Source organism: Cucumis sativus, chromosome 5 (genome assembly GCF_000004075.3).
Source record: "Cucumis sativus cultivar 9930 chromosome 5, Cucumber_9930_V3, whole genome shotgun sequence".
NCBI lineage: Eukaryota > Viridiplantae > Streptophyta > Magnoliopsida > Cucurbitales > Cucurbitaceae > Cucumis > Cucumis sativus.
Window position 1 is genome coordinate 3,359,187 of NC_026659.2, and position 23,819 is coordinate 3,383,005.

At 32.7% G+C, this 23,819-nt stretch overlaps 3 protein-coding genes and 1 long non-coding RNA gene across 4 annotated transcripts; 2 read left to right on the plus strand and 2 right to left on the minus strand.

The window, feature by feature from the left end:
* Positions 1-2,952: 2,952 nt before the first annotated feature.
* Positions 2,953-9,839, minus strand: LOC101213358 (MDIS1-interacting receptor like kinase 2). The gene is made up of 6 exons (XM_011657858.2): positions 9,758-9,839; positions 8,250-8,938; positions 7,538-7,907; positions 5,358-6,210; positions 3,840-4,585; positions 2,953-3,495 (listed from the first exon to the last, which is right to left on the minus strand). The coding sequence occupies exons 2-6, from the start codon at positions 8,844-8,846 to the stop codon at positions 3,200-3,202; spliced, it is 2,862 nt and encodes a 953-aa protein (XP_011656160.2). The 5' UTR covers positions 8,847-8,938; positions 9,758-9,839; the 3' UTR covers positions 2,953-3,199.
* Positions 9,840-11,051: 1,212 nt separating this feature from the next.
* On the plus strand, positions 11,052-11,587 carry LOC116403986. Its single transcript, XR_004216921.1, has 2 exons — positions 11,052-11,206; positions 11,302-11,587. It is a non-coding gene; the product is annotated as an uncharacterized LOC116403986 (long non-coding RNA).
* A 2,670-nt stretch (positions 11,588-14,257) lies between these two features.
* On the plus strand, positions 14,258-17,321 carry LOC101213113 (glycosyl hydrolase 5 family protein). The gene is made up of 3 exons (XM_004143675.3): positions 14,258-15,060; positions 15,470-16,070; positions 16,809-17,321. Exons 1-3 carry the CDS (start codon positions 14,482-14,484, stop codon positions 17,246-17,248), a joined length of 1,620 nt encoding a protein of 539 aa, XP_004143723.1. The 5' UTR covers positions 14,258-14,481; the 3' UTR covers positions 17,249-17,321.
* Positions 17,322-17,460: 139 nt separating this feature from the next.
* On the minus strand, positions 17,461-23,509 carry LOC101216661. The gene is made up of 3 exons (XM_004143613.3): positions 23,023-23,509; positions 20,211-20,413; positions 17,461-18,043 (listed from the first exon to the last, which is right to left on the minus strand). Exons 1-3 carry the CDS (start codon positions 23,116-23,118, stop codon positions 17,707-17,709), a joined length of 636 nt encoding a protein of 211 aa, XP_004143661.1. The 5' UTR covers positions 23,119-23,509; the 3' UTR covers positions 17,461-17,706.
* Positions 23,510-23,819: the final 310 nt, after the last annotated feature.

Genomic DNA, 23,819 nt, shown 5'->3' on the forward strand with positions numbered 1-23,819 from the left:
GTAGTATTTATAGCCCACTAATACAAGATGACTTTAGAAAAAATCCTTCTGATTAAATGCATGGGACGTGGAACAGTTGCAACCATTTATTTTGTGTTGCATCCATTCATCTTAAGTATACAATCTTTAAATTGTCTTGTGGCAGATGTATTAGGGTATGATTAACGTAAGTCTATCAATGATATAGTCTATAAATGATTGCTATTGTTGCCATATGACCAAGACAATGCAAAACGATTGACTTATTAAGAAAAGATTAAAAAGGAAGATTGAAATAAAAGAATAATTTTTAAATAAAATTCAAATAAATGGTTTGCAAAAATTAAAGTTGGGTTTGGAAGTCGTTTGTGTACACGAAGATGTTCGCTACTCATGACATATGTTCAAAAAATAGTGAACAAAAGTTTTAAATATTGAATTGAAAATATACTCTAACAAAGTTTATTTTTTAAAAAAATTAAAACAAGTGTCTTATAACTTCATTACTAAAATATTTAAAGCCGTGATCTCATAAAAGAAAATAGTCTCTCAACTCTAGAGGCACAAGTAATTACAACCCAGACTTCGTTGTTTTTTTGCCCAAAATGCAAACCAAACTTGTGTCGCGATTGTGATATTATATGTTCAAAATGCAAACATTATTTTTGTATACCAATGTTGTGAATATACAGCCCATATGGTTGTAGCGATCTATCCTTCAAACGTAATCATATTAGATCACAATGAAAGGAAACGTTTTGAAAAATGAAAGAAAATGAAAACAATTAATCCAATAACATTATCCGACTATTGACAAGAGATTAGCAAAACTGACACCTATATGTATCTAAAGATAAAAAGTTATGGATTCAAATCTCCCATCCTCAATTTGACTAATTTTTTTTTTCCACCGTTACATCAATAGAATTTCATTGTAATATAAAAGATTAGGCCAAAATAATTGGCTGGATTCTAATGACAAATGGCTTACCTATGAGTGAGATATTAAATTTTAGATTAAAATATCATTTTGATTAATGCACGTCGGTGATGGTAGCTTTACATTTCAGAAGTAGTACAGTTTTGAAAAACTTGTAATTTTCTTTTTCTCCGTCAAACTTGACTAAGTTCGACACCAAGTATCTTTCCAAATTTTTTAAAAATATTCCCACGTAATTTTTTGGTTCATCTTGACTATGTTCGACGTAGAGATTGTATTTTAAAAAATGAAAATAAAGAAATTTATCAAATGACTTTAGTCTTAGTCTTGTAATTTAGTAAAACTTAAAAACAATTATTCCTCTCTATTAAATTGAACTAAAAAACTAATTAAAAAAATCTGAAAATGATTTTAGAAAATTCTTATTTTTATTTTTATTTTTCAAGGTTCCTTCCCTCTCTCTTTTCCATGAGGATCATCTTCTCTATGAAACCTTTCTCTCTTCTCACATTCTTTCTCCGTTTCTTCCAGCCAAAACAACCAACTCCCAATATATATATATATATCCAATTCATCTTCTTCCACAAAACCCTTTCTTCTCCTAATCTTTTCACTCTCCAACAAAAATGCGTGAAGTTGAAGAAAAGGAGATAATAAGAGATCGACACAGATAGAAAGAGAAAGGGATTAAGAGGTTCATATGTGTGAGTGAAAAAAGAAAGATGGTCGCAGAAGTCTGATGGTGAACACTTGGACGGTGTTTGGTGGCCAAAGGGAGGAAGAGAGAATAGAAGGAAAATTTCAACATCCCACTGTATATCTATGCTTTTAACAGTGTATGAACTCAAATTGAATAATCATCAAACTACTCTGCCAAAATGATACCTTCATGAATGTTTTAATTATATTTTTACACAAAATGTTTATAAATATATCAACTAGTTTTTTCTATTGTCAATTGAGAGTGAGATAGAATTTTCTGCTATTTTAATATAGTATTGTAGTCCATAAAATCTAAATGACCATTTGTTAAACAGGGAATGTGCTGGGAATGTGCGAGGCTCTCCATCCATGAAGAAATATGTCGAGAATATATATCACGTTACATATATAGTCAATTAATTTTTAGATGGAATAGAATTGTTATTTTTCGACAACGATAGTGAAATCAAGAGAAAGAAATTAGTGATACATCACTGTTGAAATGCATGTCCCTATAGATGATTTGATCACACGTTTGAAAAATTAGTACATCGATGTTCATTCCTCTAATCGAGAGATTCAACAAGAACAAGTTAATAAGCATGTCAAGTCAATAGATGACTTCACTGTATATTCTGATCACTCTATTCACCATGCATAGTTACTTGAATGTTTGGGAACCACTCACAACCACTCATCTCCTGCTTATTCATTTCACCCAAAATATCAAATAAAAAGACAATAGTTGATAAATAGACCACTTCGGTTTATTTATTAATAATTGATACGTTGTTTTCAAACATAATAAAATAAATTAAAATATTAATAAATATAGTAAAATTTTATTGTTTATCTATGATAGACATTGACACCTACCATCATTTATTGCGTAATGATAAACACAAATAGACTTTGACATTTTGCTGTATTTGAAAATATTTTCATTGTTACATAATCAACAATTAAGCGATATAAAAAATGTATAACTACCAACACATATATAGCTCGCTAACATATTATTAACTACATCAATGAGCACGGAAAATAATATTATTAAGAAGAATCTTTCATAATAAAATACAGCGCCACTAAGTTAAAGAGTATATATATTCTCAAAATCCTTTGGTCAAAATCGTAAATAACTCATAAATAAGTATATGGGATCAAAACTCTATACTAATTTTTTGATTTAAAACAATTGAATATTTATTTATTTATTTATATTATTAAATATATTGCATGATAGTGATTAATGGAATTAATTATATGGCTCATATCTAACATCTTCTGGTGAACATAACTAAGGGTTTTGTTGCTGACCCAATGTATCCTTTTCCAACAAAAATAAATAAAAGGGATGGAAACCATCTTCGATTGAGTGCTATCATCACTTTTTTACAATCAACCATAATAGTTAAAAAGAAACCTCTATTTATTAGAGTTTTAACTTCTTTGAAAGTTAATGATGCTAGTACCTAATGAAACTCCAACGATTAATTAATGTTGCTACAAAACACCATAATTGACATTATTTTCTTTCAGATTATATTATTGATCCCTTTGATAAAGGCTCTTTTCTCACTTCAATCCCATCAAACGACAGACGTTGTGCATAGTGGGGCGTAAATGAGGCTCAGCTTGCACACAAGAGATTGCTATGCTCACAAGGGAGCTCAATTCACTTAAAAGCTTTCCTGTTTGAGGGCATGCAAGGCGAGGATCCAACGACGCTTCCATCTCAATCGCCTTTTGTGCGGAACTTTGTAAAGGTAGAAGGGCTTCTCCTGGATGTCTTCCCATCAATACTTCCAAACTCACCACTCCAAAGCTATAAATGTCACATTTTTCTGTTACTTTGCTCGTATATGCCAGCTCTGCATTTTTTAATCAATACAAGAAATTGTGACCATTACTATAAAATTAGCTTTTAATATTGGAAAAAAATTGACAGTATTGGGAGTACGAAGAACAAATGGATGACTGACAATGCAAAGAAATAATTCTGAAAGAAAAAAAATGTAAAAAGTTCGACTTGAACATATCTAAAAAGGCAAGGAAAACCAATTTACCATTAAGCCAACAAATTATATATACATATAGAATCAGTAAATAGAGATTTTTTGTTTTGAAAATAATTAACAATAAAAGATAAAAGATAATAGAGCGATGATTTGGACGTCATAATCAAATCATAGGAAGAAAATCGAAAGTCCCATACCTGGAGCCATATACCCATGAGTGCCAGCAACATCAGTGGAATGCAAAGCATCAAACTTCAAAAACCTTGCAGTCCCAAAATCCGCCACATGAGCTTCAAAATCCACATCCAACAAAACATTCTTCGTTGTCACGTCACAGTGGACGATCGCCGGAACGCAGTCATGATGCAAATAATACAAAGCCTCAGCCACACCCTTCACTATCTCAACTCTCTTCACCCAATCAACCTCTATCGCCTTCTCTTCACTTCTCAAAACATCCCATAAACTCCCTCTTTCGATGAAATCGTATACCAAAAACGTGTGTTCGCCTCTCGAGCAGAATCCGTAAAGCTTAACTATGTTTCGATGTCGGATCTCGGTTAGTGTTGCGACTTCCCTTTTGAAACTCTTCAAGTTCTCCATCCCCATGTCACTGTCCCAAAGGTTGAGCTTCTTTACTGCGAATACCTCACCACTCGACATTTCGGCTTTGTAAACTGTTCCTGACCCTCCTCTTCCGATGCAGTATTTGTCGTCGAAATTCTCTGTTGCTTGGATTATCTCGTCGTATACTAGCTTCCCGTCGTACTCCCAGAGGTTTGCAAATTGTGATTTTGGTTCCATTTTTGGTGTTCTTGGTGTGTAGTTTGATTCTTTTACGACTTTTTTTCGTCGGAACCACGAAATAATTCCGAATAGTATTAGAGAGAATAATAGTACACTGAGTAAAGTTGGAACCAGAATAATCAATAGCTTCTGCTTTCTGTTAGAAATATAAACAAAATGAAAGTCAAGCATTTGTTGGACAAGAAAAAAAAAATCATGAATATTTGTTCAAGAAAATAACCAACAATAACTATACATTACTACTTGTTTGTTTCCTAATAAAAGGAAAAAGCTATCCATTAGTACTAACATATTTCATTGAAGTTTTAACATTCGCCAGTGCCAAAAGCCTGCTTGCTTAGCTCAACTATAACTCACGTAAATATTTATCCTCAAGGAGGGAGGTCTAATCCTCAAGTCTGAATTCTTGTACTAAAAAGAACACTCACCAACATGAATCTGGTTCTAAGTGGTAACAACCACCTATATTATTAAACTCAACTCTCAAACAAGATCAAACTAGAAATAAAAGAATTAGGTTCTAAATTGACAATAGAAGTGCTATATGTTTAAAACGATTAAGAATTTCAAAGAATCAAATATTCCTCATGTACTTGACAAATTGAACTGGAAATTCAATATAAAATCCTTGCACAAAGTTATTGATCCTGTTAAATGCACAAAGTAAAAACAAATTAGATATCTCAAATAAAAAAACCACAAATAAATTTGATATGTTTTTATATTTATAAATAGTTTGGTTTATTTTATTACTATATTTTGAAAGCACTCATAAAAAATTGGCATATGTGGTAACAGTTTGATTATAGTTATTAGGGTTGTTTTCAATTATATTATTGTTATTTACCATTTTAAAGAAAGTAAAAAAAATATATCAAACTTTTGAGTTATAGGGATGAGTTTAGTACCTTTCATCTTTGGATTTTCCCATGAAAATATAACATCTTTGCATGCCCTCAATATTTCCACATAAATCTGTGTTGTTAACAAAATCTTGTAGCTGAGCTTTGTCAAAGACACCACCAGAAGGAAGAGGTCCACTTAAATTGTTGAATGAAAGATTTATACTCACTAATCCCATCATATCCTTCAAGGAATTAGGGATTTCACCAGAAAGATGATTATGAGACAAACTCAATCTCTCTAAATGCATCAAATTCCCAAGTGATGAAGGAATTTCTCCAACCAACGAATTGTTACTCAAATCCAACAAATCTTCCAAGGACAAAATATTCCCTAACTCATATGGGATCGAACCGTTCAACCGGTTCGTACTCAAGCTTAGATTTCGAAGCCTTGAGCAATCTCCAATTTGCTTAGGGATCGAACCTTCAATCTTGTTCATCGACAGATCGAGCGATTCGAGATTCGAAAGGCTACCGATATCCAGTGGTATGTTTCCAGATAGTTGACGGTTCCCTTGCAACTGTAGAGACGATAACGACGATAAATCTCCGATATTCTCCGGTATCAGTCCAGAGAAATTGTTGAAGGAGAGATCAAGGACTACTAAATTCTTCAATTGAGTAATTTCTTTTGGAATTTCACCGGTAATCATGTTGGTGGCGATGCTCAACTTGGTCAAATTCTTGCATTTCCCCCAGTTTGGAGAGAGGTTTCCAGTCAGTTTATTGTCACTCAAGTCAATGTAAGTTAAATTAGGATAAACACCAAAAGCTTCTTCCACATTTCCTGTTAATTGATTGTGTTCTAAACGAAGCCTATACAACTTTGGGCAATTTTTGAAGCTAGGAATCGGACCTGTAAAAGTAGAACAACTAATTAAACTTAATTACGCATAAAAGGAAAAAGTTAAATATAAACAAAATAGATCTACATGTTTCTTTCTTTTTTGTACAACAAACAGAAGACATATATTGAATATCAAGAGAGAGCATACAGTTTGTTTTTCACTGAACTAAACTTATTTTTGCCGAAAACAGATTTATTTTAGAAGCAAAATCATCATTGAATTTTTTTTTAATAGACATGTAAATATTGTTGTTTTTCTATAAAATTGTCTATCTAACCCCTAAAACGATCCATTTGGATTGAAAAAAACTAACCAGATCTTCAACAACAAACAAAAGAGCACTTTGAACTTATGGGAAGACTCCTATAATTTGTCGTTAGGCCTTTCTTGTAGTAGACACCCTCTTTTCAAAGATTGCTCCTAGCAACTAAAGCTCTAAACTTCAAAGCTTTTCTCAACTAAGAGGCTTTTCTTAGGGCTCACCTCCAAGCCCTGCATGTAACCGGTTTGATTTTCATTAATAAAATCCGGTGTCTTGGCAGTGCTTTAATTAGGTTTTCCACCATCGGTTTTAATCTAAAATAGTCTATCGTTTTACTCTACAAATAAATAAGAAAAAGTTCACTATATTCGTAAATATTTTAATTTATTTTGCTATATTAGTAATCCTTTCTAAAAACTACTTACACTTTAATCTAAATCAACTTTATATATATACATAAATATTCGTTGATATATATATATATATAATTAAAGTATAATTTAGTTAATAATATTTCTTATCATTTGTCAAATTACATGTTTTGAATGTTCTACAAAAATAAACAAACAAGAAAAAATTAAGTGCTCCTATATCAATTTTTAAAATTCTAAATTACTAAATAAATTGTCGTTAAACATATTTAAAAACACAGTTTAATCTTAAAAATTATATATTAAAACAATAAAAGACAATTTAGTTAAAAGGAATGGAAAATTAAAAAGGAAATCATTTTAAAGTAAACGGATGAGAAATGTAATAGATTTTGAACCTATTTTTCTTTTCCACCACTTTTATCATTATAATTTATTAAAACAATATTATTTTTTATGCAACTTTTTTTAAAAAAAAATCTTAAAAAAGCAATAAGAAAAATCAAGAAACCTGATTATTTCTGGCTTTGAAAATCTCTATGCAACTTTTTTTTTTAAAAAATCTAAATAACGAGAAACAAAAAAACAGAACAATTACCAAAAATTACTTCGTGCTTTCTTAAAACCTTGAACATTATCAAACGAATTTTAAATTTGTCTCATGAAACACAACGAGTGAAACGTTTTGAAAATGAGACTTACCTGTGAAAGAGTTGGAAAATGCAGTGAGGTTAACAAGCTGGCCATGGGTGCACAAACCTGGGGGCAAAGGACCCGTAAAGTTGTTCTCAAAAATCTGAACATCGACCAAAGGTGAATAAATTCCCAAGTCTTGAGGCAATGCCCCACTTAACTTGTTACCAAACAGCCTTAGATCAACCAATTTTGTCAATTTTCCAATACCTTCAGGAATTTCACCACTGAAATTTCCAATACCATTCAGACGAAGTTTGGTTAAATTTTCCAAGTTTCCTATAGATTTAGGAATTGAGCCATAAAATTTACATCGATCAAGAGCAATTATACTTAGCGACTTCATATTTCCAAACTCCTCGGGAAGCTCGCCTTCGACCTGATGATCAGTAGGGTCGAGCTTAGAACTTTATGTTAGATGAAGCACAAATTCTTATATATAGAGTACCCTTTAACATTTATCGTATTGTTCTTAGACCCTCTTTTTGTTTAATGGTAATATGTTTAAACTATAGGTTATTATAAACTATAGATTTACAATAGTTTGTAGGTTATAATAATATGTGTTTGAAAGGTGTTTATTCCAAAAAAGATACATTTTTTTTTCTCTTTAAAATTAAATTATATATATTATATATTAAATATTAGTTTAAATTAAGGATAGCTTAACCGATTAAGAAATTAGTAACTTTTGTTTTCAAATTTCAGACATTTTTCTTACCATGGTATCTTGCATAACCAAGTGCTGCATGCTTTTCCAACCAAATTTCGAATCTTCAGTCGGGAAGAAGCTTGGATGCAAGCCTCCAGTAATGTGGTTTCGAGATACATCGAGCTCGTAAACCTCGGTGAAATTAGCAAGAGAAGAAGGAAGGGTACTATTGAAGGAGTTGGTGGAGAGATCAAAAAATTGAAGCTTACTGAGAAGTCCAATGGAAGGTGGAATGGATCCATTGAGATTATTCAATTTGAGATCCAATCTAAGAAGGTTGGGAAATGAAGAAAAGTCTAAACTTTCAATAGTACCATTCAAACCAGTGTGAGCCAAATTGATTTCTATGACATGAGTGCTTTCATTGTTGCAAGTAATTCCCTTCCATTGACATGGATTTGAGGCTTTGGATGAGGAGCTTGATGAGTTTGATGGAAGAACCACCCATGTGTCTAGAATTGATTGCTTTGGCAAACTTGCTTTCCATTTCAATAAAGCTTCAGTTTCAGTGGTGATACTGGCTCTTGTTTTACAAAGGATTGTTAAAAAAAGAAGCAAAACAACTACAACTGGAAGTGGAATTGGGTGTTTAACTTGGTTGGTCATAATGAAGTTTGGTGTTTGGATAAGATATTGGCTATGTGTATATAAAAAGAAATATTAACGGTTTGTAGTAGCTGACAACTACTTTCCTCTACCTGTTCAATGGAATTAAAGGTATAAATTAATTTTATTTCCAAATAAAGATGTCATATACTTCATTTCATTTTCTTTTATATGTATGGTTCTGAGTTATTGGTCTTTCAACGTTTATGGTGGGTCCTTCTAGCTTTTGAAACTTTTATAAGGTTCTGTTTTTTTTCAACAACAGTTACATTATATATTTTATGGATGTTTTTTTCCCCTTTAATTAAATTCTCAGCCATTAGGTGTTGACTTGTAGTGTATTGGATATGCAAACTTGCAAAGAATGGAAATAGGTCAAGCTTGGAGTAATTAGGCAAAGTATAGGTTGATTATTTTGGCTTTTTTTGTTGTTGGTAACAATAGTTCCAGTGAAACTTGTGACTATAAAGGTGTATATATATGACTGTTGAAAATTGTGGAAAACCTTCTCAGTATATAGTGTCACGTTATACGATCACTTTCATCAAACGTTGATTTTATAATTTTGAAAAACATGTATGGAAATTCTCAAGAGCAGAAGTAACTAAAGTAATACAAAAATTCAGAAGATTTGTTAGAGTGGAACGTTTTTAAGAAACATTTGAAAGGTAAAATAATCTCACGAGTGGAAGCAATAACTACAACAATTCAAAGAAATTACAACAAATAAGAAATGTTATTTTTCAGATAAAAATTACTTAACCAAACACATGACGATGCTTGACATTCAGAATTAATAAAGACACTTCGTGACCTTTGTATTATTGTCAACCAACATATATTGCAGTAAACAAACTAAACTAAACTTGGATCAATGATCTCTAAGATAATATACACAGTCCACTGCTTACCTCTTCCCCAGCTGGGTGATCATCAACTGATATCTGAGCTAATCGTCGTTGTCCTTTAAGAAGAAGAAGAAGAAGAAGAAGAAGAAGAAGAAGAAGAAGAAGAAGAAGAAGAAAGAAGAAGAAGAAGAAGAAGAAGAAGAAGAAGAAGAAGAAGAAGAAGAAGAAGAAGAAGAAGAAGAAGAAGAAGAAGAAGAAGAAGAAGAAGAAGAAGAAGAAGAAGAAGAAGAAGAAGAAGAATTTAATTTTGTGTTTTTAAAGTTATAAATATGCGTATACTTCATTCTTAAATTTTTGTGATTATTAGCATAATTCAAACCGTAATTAATATACATTACTATTCTTTTTTATAAAATTATATATTACAAAACATAAATTATTGAGATAAATTAAGCCTTTTGTTTTCTACTTAGATATATATCATATCAATTATAAATGCATAAGAAAAAGAAATATTAACAATATTTGGACATAAATTAATTTTCTATTAATTATATTGTCTTTTTTAAAAAATATTTAAAAAATCATTTTTTTTAAAAAAAAAGTTAATTTAATTTAATTTTGTTATTTATTGAAAAATATATTTTATATTTGGAAAACAACTTATGGGTTCGGCACTTGAGCCTCAATAATTGCATCTCTAGTTTATTGATCTTATGAGTGAGATAAATGTTGATGTAATAATTGATATAATTTCGATGGAAATTTAATAATATGAGAAACGGACGATGAAACCTCATCTCATATTTTGAAGCTGAAAGTAAACGTTTGTTATTTTTTCTTTTTTATTTAAAAGAAAAAATAAAAGTTACGATGGAAAACACTATAACGAATAACTAGAGATAGTCGAAGGATAAGCTTGCAACCCACTCGTCCCTCTTCCTTTGATCTAAGGTCATAATTTATATGCCTCGTTAATTGTCAGTTGAACTATGTTACATTGGAAGAGAATGTAGTATTCTATATTTAATTGAAGTGCTTTTCTTGAAATAATTGTAACGAATAATACTTTTAGAGTTAATAATTAAGTATATATAGTAACATTTTTTAAAGAAGGGTAAATAAGTCATATATATATATATATATATATACCGTTTATCACTGATAAACTTTGAGTATATTTGTAAAATTGTTGACACCGTCTTATTTTGTTAATATTTGATTGCTACATTTTTCATTGCTTTTTTTAAAAATTAATTAGCAGCCAACAAAATTTCAAGCAATGGACCATTAAACATTAATTTAAATTTGAAAATTGAGCACTAATATATTTATTTGAAAGATACACATAACCTTCAAGCATTATTCACATATAAACAGCAAAGGAAAGAGGATCGCAAGAGATGAACAAAATGGCTTCTTATAAGAAGCACTTAATAATCTTAGCAACTCTCTTGTATCTTATGCTTTTCCTTTCAACCTATGGGGCAGCAAGGATCTTGGATCTAAATGGTACATTTTCTCAACATTTCTATTGTTATTTTTTCTTTGGCTAACCAAGATCCATGAAAAGTTTATAATTTTATGTTTTGATTAATTTTTTTCAGGAAGTATGAAGGTCCGAGAGATCAAGGTTATTGTAGTAGGACGACGAATTGTACGACGAGATTTGGCACATGGAGGAAATTATGGCCCGGGAGTTCAGTGAGATATGATGTTATAATTAAACTAGTTTTCTTCGAGTTTCTTTCTTCTTAAATAACTTGAATGTAGTGCAAAGTATATTGTTAAAAGTTCGATAACATTTCGGTTTGAAACTTCTTTTTTTTTGAAGTACTAATGATTTTAGAGAAGAAAATAATAAGCATATATATGTATATATATTAGAAAGGATGATTAGTACTTCTTGTTTGTTTGTTTTGAAATATATATACATATAACATTATTGTCAAAAGAAAAAAAAATTGTGATTGTTTTGAGGCAAAAAGAATAGGTTTGTTGGTAGAAACCAATTAAAACTAACATGTATAAGTTAATATACTAAGAGAGAGTTGATTTTTCCAATTGAATGCAACAACAAAGATGCAATATTATTCCACTTGATCTATCCCTATGTAGTTTTTATTAATATTCAAGGCCTTAAGTTCATAATTATTTATTAATTTTCGTCTATGGAAGAAAACGTGAAAATATTTATTACAACAAAAAAAGCCCATGAAGTCATTCTTGTTTTTTTATAAATTCCTAATTTGTCTTTGTTAGTTTCGAATAATTTCACGAGAAGAAGTATTGAATTCTTGCGCATCTTCTTCATATTATTACTTCTCCATTTCATATTTTCATTAATTTGTGTTCGCGATTTCTTCATCTCCTCTTCCAGAATTTCTTCCTTCTTCATCATTTCCCATCTTCTTCTTTTTTTCTTTTTCACAATACGATCGTGTACCAAAATCTAAACGACCAGTTGTTTATCCTAGATAGATAAGTGATAGATTTAAACGATCATATCATTTACCAAGATTATGTATTAAGATTGTTTAGATATAATTATTAGTATACCCGTGTCTATCTTAGATAGGTAAATGATATACTCAAACGATCGGTTGTCATGATCTAAATAATCTAATTTTAGACTATATTGTAAGATCGTTTAAATTAGAAACATTTTCGCACGCGAGTGTGGTAGATTAAATCGTTGGTATTTTTGTTATTTTATGTTGTGGACCGTTGACCCTTTTCTATTTCAAAATGATTCTTTACCTTGTAAATAATTTTTGCATTTACTTTTTATTTTTTCAAAAAAACCCCATAATTATTTTACTAATCATTTGGTGGGTCTTCAATCAATGTTAATTAGAGTCACCTTTTTGTGCATTTAAGTTCTAATAATCTAAACTACGTCATGAGCACAAGATTTAGAAACAACAATCAATATAGGGCCAATAGATTAAATAGTGCATGAATATTCATTCATTCAATGGATGGGTCTAGATTGATTAATTTATTTATAAATATAAACACTAGCAAACATATTCATCTAATCAAACGATAGGACGTTAATCAAATTAACTAAAATCTATTTTATAATTAAAAAGAAAAAATGTAATGGGACAACATAGATAGTTGTCCTTACTTGTATATCCAAGATCATCCTCTTATCTAACCAATATGAGACTTTTTCTCGACTTCACATAATAAATAAATAAATAAATGGAAAAGAACAAATAGTTGTCGATTACGTCGATCCGTCTTCTTGGCTCAAACACTACAATCTCGAGCCTTGAAAATTCGTTTCCTTCAACTGATCTAAGGTCATCTCCAACCCCTTAAATGAAATATTTTCATTTTAATTTGTCTAAACTTTTCTCCTTAAGAGAGGGCGCGGTAGCATTGGCCATTGAGACCATAGGGCGTAGCCATCTGGATGCTATTCATTCCCAAATAGTGTTTAGTGACATTTCATATGCCTTACGCACTTTGCTACTGGGAGAAATTTAATGATTTTGGTCATTTGAGACACTTTATTGTTGGGGGTAAAGAGTAGAGTATGGCTATGTGAGATAACAATTTGTCAAAGGCTAACATTTCCATAAAAAATGATTCTATAGCCGAGGCATTGCCTATAAAAAGAAGTGTTGATCAAATTTGAAGGGTTGATAAAGTCCTCCATTTATTATATCATAAAAATCATGACACAAACCCCAACATCAATTCTTTTCAATTTCTTTCCCTAACAAGCTTCCACAACATTACAACAATTAAGCTTATATGAAGGAGAGCATATTTTTCAATGTTGTTCTTCAACAACCCAAAGTTTAAAATATCCATAATTTTTTTTAAAAAAAAATAAGTTTAAACTAATAAATAAGTATTTTATTATTTTCAAATAAATAAACACCTCTATTATTTATATTATATTTATATTAATGACGTGCATTATTTGATGTTTATTTTCATGTTGTTTCATGCATTTTCTTATTCATGCCTATAAAAAATAGAATATCAAAATAGCTTTTAAGTCATTTTAAAACTCTTTCAAATTTTATTTTAAACAATTTTTATCAAAAAAAAGTTTAAATAAAAACTACTTAGCTTTTAAAAATTATATTTTTTTCGTTTAGTCAAATCAGAATAGACTCTGACTTAGGCTATCATCTACCACCTTTAATTGATCCACTTACTGAAAATTTATTTAGCACACATGATGTGTTAAAGTGAGGTAGAAGATTCAATACTTCAACCCACGATTATTGTTTTGTACTAAGAAAAATAATTTATTAAGACTGAACAAAGGTATATAATATAAAGTTGAAGGATGAGATTTTGTTATCAGTTTTAGGCCTTTCTCATTGGAAAAACACAGCTGATCCATCATGATTTGAGAAGACAGAGTATGTATCCATAAATGGTATAGCCTTGTAAAACACATCAAATTCAAAACTTGAGTTTGGTGGATCATTAATTGTTGAGAATTACTCCATACTTTCTCATGAATATATGCCTCAACACTTTTTCTTTTTTCCTTTTTAAAACACATTCTAATGAACACTTGTTGGAATGCATGTTCATTCAAAAAGGTAAACCAAGCCTAAAGATTATTATTTATGATATGATCCCTCAATGCAGAAAAAGCCTGTTGAGTTTTTAAATTCCACAACACAAAGTTGGCCAACAACCTCCCATATTAACTTCTTTCTTGCCTTTGTTGATACCCACAAATATTTGCTTCAAGCACTATAAAAAATGGCTTTGGAGTACACCAAATTTCTCCTTTGTAGAAAAACCCAATGGAAATCACTACTCAATTCGGCTTTGTGGTTTTAGCTTTCATCTCTTTCTTTTCATCTCTTTCTTATTCTTTGCCTCTTTCGACAAACGGGAGATGGATTGTCGACTCCGCCACCGGGCGTCGAGTGAAGCTTGTGTGCGTGAATTGGCCTTCTCACACGCAAAGCATGTTAATCGAAGGCCTTGATCGCAGACCATTGAAAGACCTAGCAAATGAGGTAGTGCGATTGAGGTTTAATTGCGTGAGGCTCACATATGCAACTCACATGTTTACTCGATATGCTAATAGGACAGTTGAAGAGAATTTTGACCTTCTTGATTTGAGAGCTGCTAAGGTGGGGTTGGCTTTCCATAATCCGTTTGTATTGAATATGACCATTTTTGAAGCTTATGAAGCTGTGGTTGATGTGCTCGGGACCAGTGGTTTGATGGTTATAGCTGACAATCATATTAGCCAACCAAGATGGTGTTGCTCTCTTGAGGATGGAAATGGTTTCTTTGGAGATCGATATTTCGACACGGAAGAATGGTTGGAAGGTCTTCGTTTGGTTGCCAGACGATTCTACAACAAATCAGCAGTACGTAAATTCAATCTTCATACTTTTGAAATGATTTTTGTGAAATATGAAACAAATACATAACATAGACACATACACATTTTTATAAAAGTAAGTTACAAGTATAGTTCATTTGTTAAATTAAAGATCAATCCAAATATTTATTAAAATAAGTTAGGGAGGACTCGTGGGTACTCAGTTTGAGTTGTATTAAAGCACTTTTTAGACCCAACTCTATTCAACCATAAAATATATTTACGCTGCTTTGGCTCAGGTTCCTCGAGTCACTAAAGTCATCTATTCATCAAATAATTGGGTTCTTAATATATATTTAGAAAATGAAAATAGTACTAGAAAGTAATTAATTAGTAAGTAAAATTATGTCTTTCTTTGATAAATTTATGGGACTTTCACCTTCACGTCCAAGCAGGTGGTAGCCATGAGCCTACGTAATGAACTCCGAGGAGCAAGCTCAAAATCGAAAGATTGGAACAAGTACATAACACAAGGAGCAACAACAATCCACAACATAAACCCAAAGATCTTGGTAATCATTTCCGGTCTAAACTTCGACAACGATCTAAGATGCCAAAGGCAATACCCCTTGCAACTAAACAACCTACACAACAAGCTAGTATTTGAAGTACACTTATATTCCTTTAGTGGAGAATCCCAATCAAAGTTCATCCATAACCCACTCAACAAAATTTGCTCAAAGGTCATCAATGGGTTTGTGGAGAGAGCTGAGTTTGTGATGGAAGGAGCTGAGGCAGTTCCTTTGTTTGTGAGTGAATTTGGGTTGGACCAAAGGGGAGTTAATGAGGCTGATGATAGGTTTTTGAGTTGCTTTAGTGCTCATCTTGTTGAGAAAGATTTGGATTGGGCATTATGGGGTTGGCAAGGGAGCTATTATTATAGACAGGGTAAAGTAGGACCTGAAGAAGTGTTTGGAGTTTTGAATTACAATTGGAGTGATGTTAGAAACCCTCATTTTTCTCAGATGTTTCAACTCTTGCAAACCATGTTACAAGGTATGATTTCAAGTTCTATTTGATGACGCTTTTGTTTCGGTTTTTTTATTTTATAAAACGACTAAGTTCATTTTTCACTATACATAAATGATAAACTACAAAGGACAAAATGAAATTTTAAAAATAAACTTTTGAATAGAACATACAGCTAATGATAGTCTATTTTCTCTTGTTACTTTGTCTATCGAAAATACTCTTATACGTTCAAAAGTTTTTAAAAAAATTTAAACTCCTAAACAAGAATTCAAAAATACTTTTGTCATTAGCTTTTCATAGAAACGGTTAGTATTTTATTTCAGAAATACTCATAAATTGTCAAAATTAATATCAACAAAACTCCCTTAAACTATAATAAAAAAATAAAAAGTTATTAAAAATATACTCTTACATCGGCATATGAACAAAATCCATTAACATTTGTGAATCATATTAATATTAAATTTTTAATGATTTTACAACTCAACTTTTTTATGATTCGATAATAGCAATTGTGGTAGTACTTTTAGAGCTAATAATTAAGTGTATAGGAACACTTCAAAAGAATTACGAATATAATAAAATCCATCAATGATAGATATTATCGCTGATAGACTCCTAATAATAAAGTCCATTACTTATAGGCTTCGAGAGTTGGACTTAAATTTTACTATATCTATACATTTCTTTTATATTATGATATATTTGAAAATATTTTGGATATAATCTCTATATTTGTTACTAGCTTAATTTGATTTATAGATCCAAATTCCAATTCCTCAAACACTTACGTGATGTATCATCCACAAAGTGGGCAATGTGTCCTAGTGCAAGACATGAAACATATGCAAATTTATCTCAACGATTGTTCAAATGCAAGCCATTGGAGTTATGAAGGAGATGGAACTCCAATAATGTTGGCATCCACTAATTTTTGTCTAAAAGCCAGTGGAGATGGGCTTCCACCATCACTCTCAAGGGATTGTTTTGGTGAACAAAGTGTTTGGACAGCCATTTCAGATTCTAAGCTTCATTTGGCCACACTAACAAAGCAAGGCAATAACGGTATGTGTTTAGAGAAAGAGAGCTCAAATTCTAGTAGGATTTTGATGAGGAGTTGCGTTTGTGTTGGTAATGATTCAAATTGTTTACAAGATACTCAAGCTCAATGGTTTCAACTTGTTGTTACAAATACTTTGTAAATTGTTCACATGGGGAGATGAAATGGTGAAATAAGAAAGTGGGATTATTTAGTTTCAATTATTTGTTTCATGAGGACTTTTTGCCTTTTCTCTTCAAGTATTTTAACGTATACATATCTTGGGATGATTTTGAGTTTGATTTTTAAGTAAATTTTGTCGTCTTTGTTCGAGTGTATCCAAGTATTATTCACATTTTAATCCACCATTAGAGATTGAGTTCCAAATAAATCCTAAAAATAAAACAAAAACAGAGTCCCAAATACATTCCTTTTTCACATAAATACTACATGTTCTGTTTTGATGATAATCTTACTATACAACATCCCTCAGCTAACCTACACAGCCAAATGCTGAGGAGCAACAAATTTCCATATCCTTCTAAAGTTTCCACTCTCTAAGTACTTAGTGTCTTCACAAGCTCACCAACTCACAAAAGTTGCTTGGAGACCATTTATGAATCATGCATACTGTCGTCGTGCGTACGTGTCTTCGTGAACGAAAACAGGTTGCTGAGTGTTTTGTGGTGGAAACTGAGGCTGCCCCAAAGCAATGCCTTGAGCTGGAGCAGAATTCCCCCACAATGGGCTATTGTTTTTTGCCAAATTCAAAGTGAGGTAATAGACTATTGCCAATAAAACACTTGCAAGTGACAGAATGGCGCCTCCAGCAAAGACTCCGGGTTTCACGACATAGCAGTAATAGTAATAATTACCAAAGTACATAGTTCCTCCACCGTGCTGATCGTTAAGGGCAGCACCAGTCAGCAATAACAAGAAGGCAATTACGAAACTGAACCTGAAAACTCAGCCAAATGGAATATGACATCAAGACATAAACTAATGGTGTAAAACATACAAGATTATGAACTTAAATTCCTCAAAATGTGTAGGACCGTGTAATAAATTTGAAGTTGTAGCAAACAAAAACATCCTTCTCAGCATATGCTGACTTGAGAGAAGATGGAGAGAAGGGCAAAAGAGTAAAATAGCTGCTTCTAAAGTAAAAAAATGTTTATTACTGACAATCATTACCTCCCCTTCAAAATAAAAGGATGACCACTTAACGATATACCCATTCCAATGCAAGTTCTGCCTCTCACAGTCATGAACCGATGGTAAGGTTACACAGTACAGGAAGTTAGGATATACCCTCCTAGGTTCTGGGTCCAGATCCCATGTGGAAAAATTAATAATTGAAACCCCTTGTGGTTAGTTAAAGTTGGTTCCATTTATATTCTATTCTGTCTCAAAAAAGGTTGCACTAATCTAAGAGACTATTTCATTCGTGAAATGAAACATAGAAAAGAGTTGGGCTAGAGAACTTAAAAGAAAGGACTTACTATACGAAGGCTTTGTAGTGTTTACACCAAGAAGCAATTAGAAAAAAATACGCTCAACTAAGATCTTGAAAGATTTGCCTTTCCTCCCACAGATTCTTTCTAACCTTCCTAAAACACAAGGAATAGCCCATTAACGCCAATACCAAATGAATGCTCTTAGTAATTAACGCCAAAGAATTTTAGCTTCCTTAGGTAGATAGATAGCCATCTAGAGCGACATGACATCAAACAGAGCATGAAATTTGTTTGATGAGGGGAGATCAGGCCAGGGCCAAAATTACTGAAAATATTACTCCTACGCCAAATTAAAGAAGCCATTATACCAGTCAATTTAGATCCTAAATGAAAACACGAACTCCAGCAGTATTACCCATCAAGAGCTTTGCTTGGTTGGGTGAACACTGTAGATAGGCTTCTAGTTCGCTGGGTGTGTGCCTGTTTTTATGGGATTTTTTTTTTTTTTTTTTGGGGGGGGGAGGGAGATGAACAATGGAGGGTTCAGAGGGGACCCTCGTGAGGTTTCACATGTCACTTTGGGCTCTAATATCAAAGCTTTTTTGTAAATTTGTAATTATTCTCTAGGTGGGGGGGGGGGGGGGGGGGGGGGATGAACAATGGAGGGTTCAGAGGGAAGGGTATGGACCCTCGTGAGGTTTCAAATGTCACTTTGGGCTTTAATATCAAAGCTTTTTTTGTAAATTTGTAATTATTCTCTAGGTAACATTTGGGGGGGGACCAACAATGATTGAAGAGTAATCTTGGGATAAAACCAGTTGGTTCTTTCAAACTTTTAGGACTAACTATGTCAGGCCAGGTTTTGACAGAAAATTTGAGGAAAAAAGATGAGAATTTGATACCAGAGAGGAGAAGGGTGGGAGATTAGTCGATGGGAAGTGACTTTCAGAGTGGAGCGGAGATCACTCTTCTAAGGCTCTAACTCTCATACATCATTTATATTCTAACTCGATCAGTATATCAATACCAGACATTTCCATATTAGTGTAGTAGAGTATAAAACAAGGAAAGCTGAGGAGAGAACAAATTTATTACAAGAAGAAAATTGGCGACTGATGACATCTTCACTGCATCCCAAAGCTAATTCCCTTCTTCCTCAAACAATCCTACAACCCACCCACCTGTTAGTTAACTGTCATAACTCATAATGAACCATTAACCACTCAATAGACAGCCCAGATGACTAATGAGTTATAGTACTGCCAGAAAAAAATCAGCAACTTCCAAAGTATTTGTCTAGGTGCAACTAATTCCAATTGGGAGATGAGATGAATATTCTCTACCAGTGAACTGTATAATGAACTTCAGAGATTACTCAGGATGGGGAGAGCATTAGAGCATCTAGAGTAAAACAGCATAAATACTGATCAAATTTGACCAAATTCGCACCCCAATTCCTGTTTGACTATCAAACGGAAAGGCATTCTGAAATTCAACAACCACCATCATTTCCAACTATTTCAAAAGTCAGGCCTAGTGTTAGCTCAAATTCACAACTCAAGGAATGGCATTTGACAAAAATAATGATTTGTTTCTCCAGTTAGAAAGATATGTAACTGTAAAAAGATGGAATGTTAATTCAATTAGAATGGTTCATAGACCCCTTACCATGAAATAACGAAGCTCAAGAGTGCTATTTTCCAATTAGGATTGGAAGGATTGGGACTTCTTTTGCAACAAATGCAACCACTAGAAACATTTACAATTAGTTGTGCAATTAACAGAGAAATTGCAGCAGTTAAACCAAGACCCATTGCTGGACTTCGCGGATATGCACACTCAGATGTAGAGATAAACTGCACCTGAGAGCCCTGTTAGAAAAATTGGAATCAATTTTGTGTTACTCCTTTTCATAGATTCAGGAAACAATTCACAAACCAAGAACAAATAATGCCAAAACAATAGGTAATTACACCATCTAAATAATCAGTTCAAAGATTTGACTGCAATTTATACAACCGTTAACTGAAATTGTTTTTTTTTCTTTTTTTCTTTTTTTTGCACAAGGAAACTACAAAAATCATGAAAATAATGGGTTCCTAATCCATTCAAACTGATATCCAAAAATAATAATGAAACAAATAAATGATCGCTATGGTTAGAATAATCGCAGTGTTCTTCTCATTATATGTAACGTCCCACATTTTCGAACGTAGTTAATTTCCGTCAACCAAAGTCTTCCTTTGAATTTCATCTTGATTAAGTAATTTAGATTGTGATGGACTAAGATCCACTTGTTGCTTGAAATAAACTATTGGTTTTAATTTGGTTGATTCACTTTCAATTATAGGATTTTGGAGCTAAATTTGTTTAATTTGAGGAGATAATTCATTTGTTTGGATTTCCTAAATTTATTGGATTCAAGGAATTCGAGGTTGGGCTAGGATAGAGTTGTTGGGCTTCATCTTGGCCTGAAAATTGACTTTGACTTGTCAAAGTCAACTAGGACAAAAAAAGAGATATATATACATATGGATGCAGATGTATATATATTAAAATACTGTTTAATATTTTCGAAGAAGTGGGGCAGGAATATCAACTACAAGTCAGAAATATTTATTGTTCATAGCCTTCCACTCATTTAGTCTGCCTCTCTGCTCCAAGTCTTTCTGCTGCCTATTTTCGATAAAGCTGAAGATAACCTCACCAAATGGAGCAATCATTCCATATCAAAGGGTGGTATAGTTGAAATAATCCAAGCGGCCCTCTCCAATTTAACAATGCCTAACTTCAAAACTCCAAAATCAGTGAACAAACGATTGGAGACATTTTAGAGGAATTTTTTCTGGTACATCCTAGAAATGAGAAAGTAAGCTTTGCTTAGTAAACTGGCAAAGGTGCAGCTGCCCACCTAATTTGGACGACTTTAGAAACTTAAAGGAAAGAAATCAGGCCCTTCCTGCAAATGGATTTGGAGGTATTTATATGAGAAATCCTCCCTATGGGAAAAACAAAATTTAAAAAAAAAGTAGAAAACTATTGTGTCTAAAATATGGAGCACAAGGCTATGCCTCTTGGTCAGAAAACAAGCCTTAACGACGCGAAGGACCATGAGCTGATTGAATTTCCTAAATCTGATGGAGGCTAAACAAACCTTGATATAGAGTTGTCAGTTGAGAGGATATCAGTATCAGCTTCCAGCATGACAACTAGACAGCCAACACTCTATTGGCAGTGGAGTACCGCGATTTCTAAGATTTATCCAAAAGAGCTTAGCTCAACCAGCATCTATATGTAGTGAGGACTAAGAAGTCTGTTGTTCAAATCCCCCAACCCCCCCAGCTTACGTAATGTGTTAAGCGGCTACATATTCTTGGAATTATTTCTAGAAAAACAAGACCTACCATCAATCTAGACTCTCTTTTGTCCCCTTCCCCTCCCCTCAACCTCAACCTTGCCACCGCTTCTCAGATGATGCTAACTGTTCACTTCCTCCCTCCTTCGCCTACCATCCTCTATCTCTCTCTCCTAATTCCTCTTGACTCTAAAAAGTAAAAACTTTCCATCCCGATCCCTAACCTAGTCTTCAACCATCTGCTCATTGCATTGTCATCTATTTGGCTTTGCAGCTGATCTCACAACCCACACCCATTCAACCCATAACCCACAACCATTCAACCCAAAACCCATCACCATTCACAACCTGCAACCTGACCATTCGTGACAGTCTTCTTCTGTCTTTGCCAGTAACCATTCATTGATGTGATGAAATTGAATTAAAAAAATATCTTAATGAGAGATAGTTACAAAAAAAAACACCTCCAACGACTAGAAAGGGTGTTTAGAATAAAATTACAAAAAGGAGACAACATGCTCCAACTTCCAAGTAAAAGCTAGTAGAGAAACAGATTCAATAAAGTAGCCTACGTTCTGTTTTTTCTCCATGACGAGCATGGAATAGGGGTATTAAATGGGAGTCTCCGCTTTCTCCTTTCTAAAGCCACAAATATGGGACATTTTACAACTCAATTTTCTTAATTCCTTTATTTAGTTCGGACCTCCAAGCTTCAATAGACAGAAGGAAAAAGAAGAAAAAGACAAAACAGAGGCAACATTGATCTCAAGCACCAATCTAAACCACAAGTTGTATGTTGTTTCAGTGAGAAACTATCCAAAAAAATGAGAAAAACTGAAAAAGGAACCCTTAAATTTCGAAGTTTCGAACAATCAAAATATCAACAGAACTGCAACTATTCCAATAAGATGCATTGCCATCTAAAGTTCACAAAAGACCTTAACATGAAAAAGAACTTCCCCCCTTCCATTTTCCTTATTAATTTCATCAGCCAAGAGAATGGTCGAGAAATACAAGAGAAACCCACAAACAGAAACCCAAATGCAAGTGAAAATCCAATGTTAAAAAGAACAAACGAAAGAAAACTAAAGATGGGTTGCAAGCAGAAATAAAAGAAAAAATGACCTTGATTCGTGTAGCTTCAGCAACAAACCCAGTAACAGCTGATAAAATTCCCAATAAACCCACAACAGAACACACCACCAAAACCTTTCTCTCCATCCCTTTTGCTCTCTAATGTGGAGGAGGACTGATTTCTTACAGAGTCACTCAATGGGAAGTCTCAAAAACCCTTTTTTTTGTTCAAGAACTTGTGGGTTTTTGTTGTTGTATTGGCCAATCTTTGGGTGTTTGCTTTAAAGCAATAGCAAGAAAACGTAAAGTTGGTGTTGCGGTGTCGAAGAGAGTGGATGGTACACCAAAGCAGATTTTCACTATGCACAACTTCGAAAGCTGACGACTGCTTTTTTTTTTTTTTAATACTTTTTCTTTATATGTTCCCCTGTTATGTTATTCTTGCTTTTGCATTGCATATTCTTTCTTCTTTCCTCTTTTATGAACCTACATTTTTCTTTCTTTTACGATAACAATTGACGATAAGACATTGAAACTTCACTATTTTTTTCACTAATTTTGGTATTGTTTCTTACCATTGTTATTCTACATTTCCTAGCATGTCGTCGAATGCATTGCTACTATCTACTACTTATTATTGTATCATCTTTGTCACGTTCAAATTCAAAACGGTAGATTTGTAGTCTTGTCGTAATGCACTGTTGTCAACACACTCATCATCTGACATTGTTGGTCTACCACATGTTACCCAATAGCTTTGAGCACTAAAAATATGAGAAACACTCCAAACTAGAACTAAAGTGTCCAAATCAATCTCTTTCATTCAAGTATAGTACATCCTTGTTTCA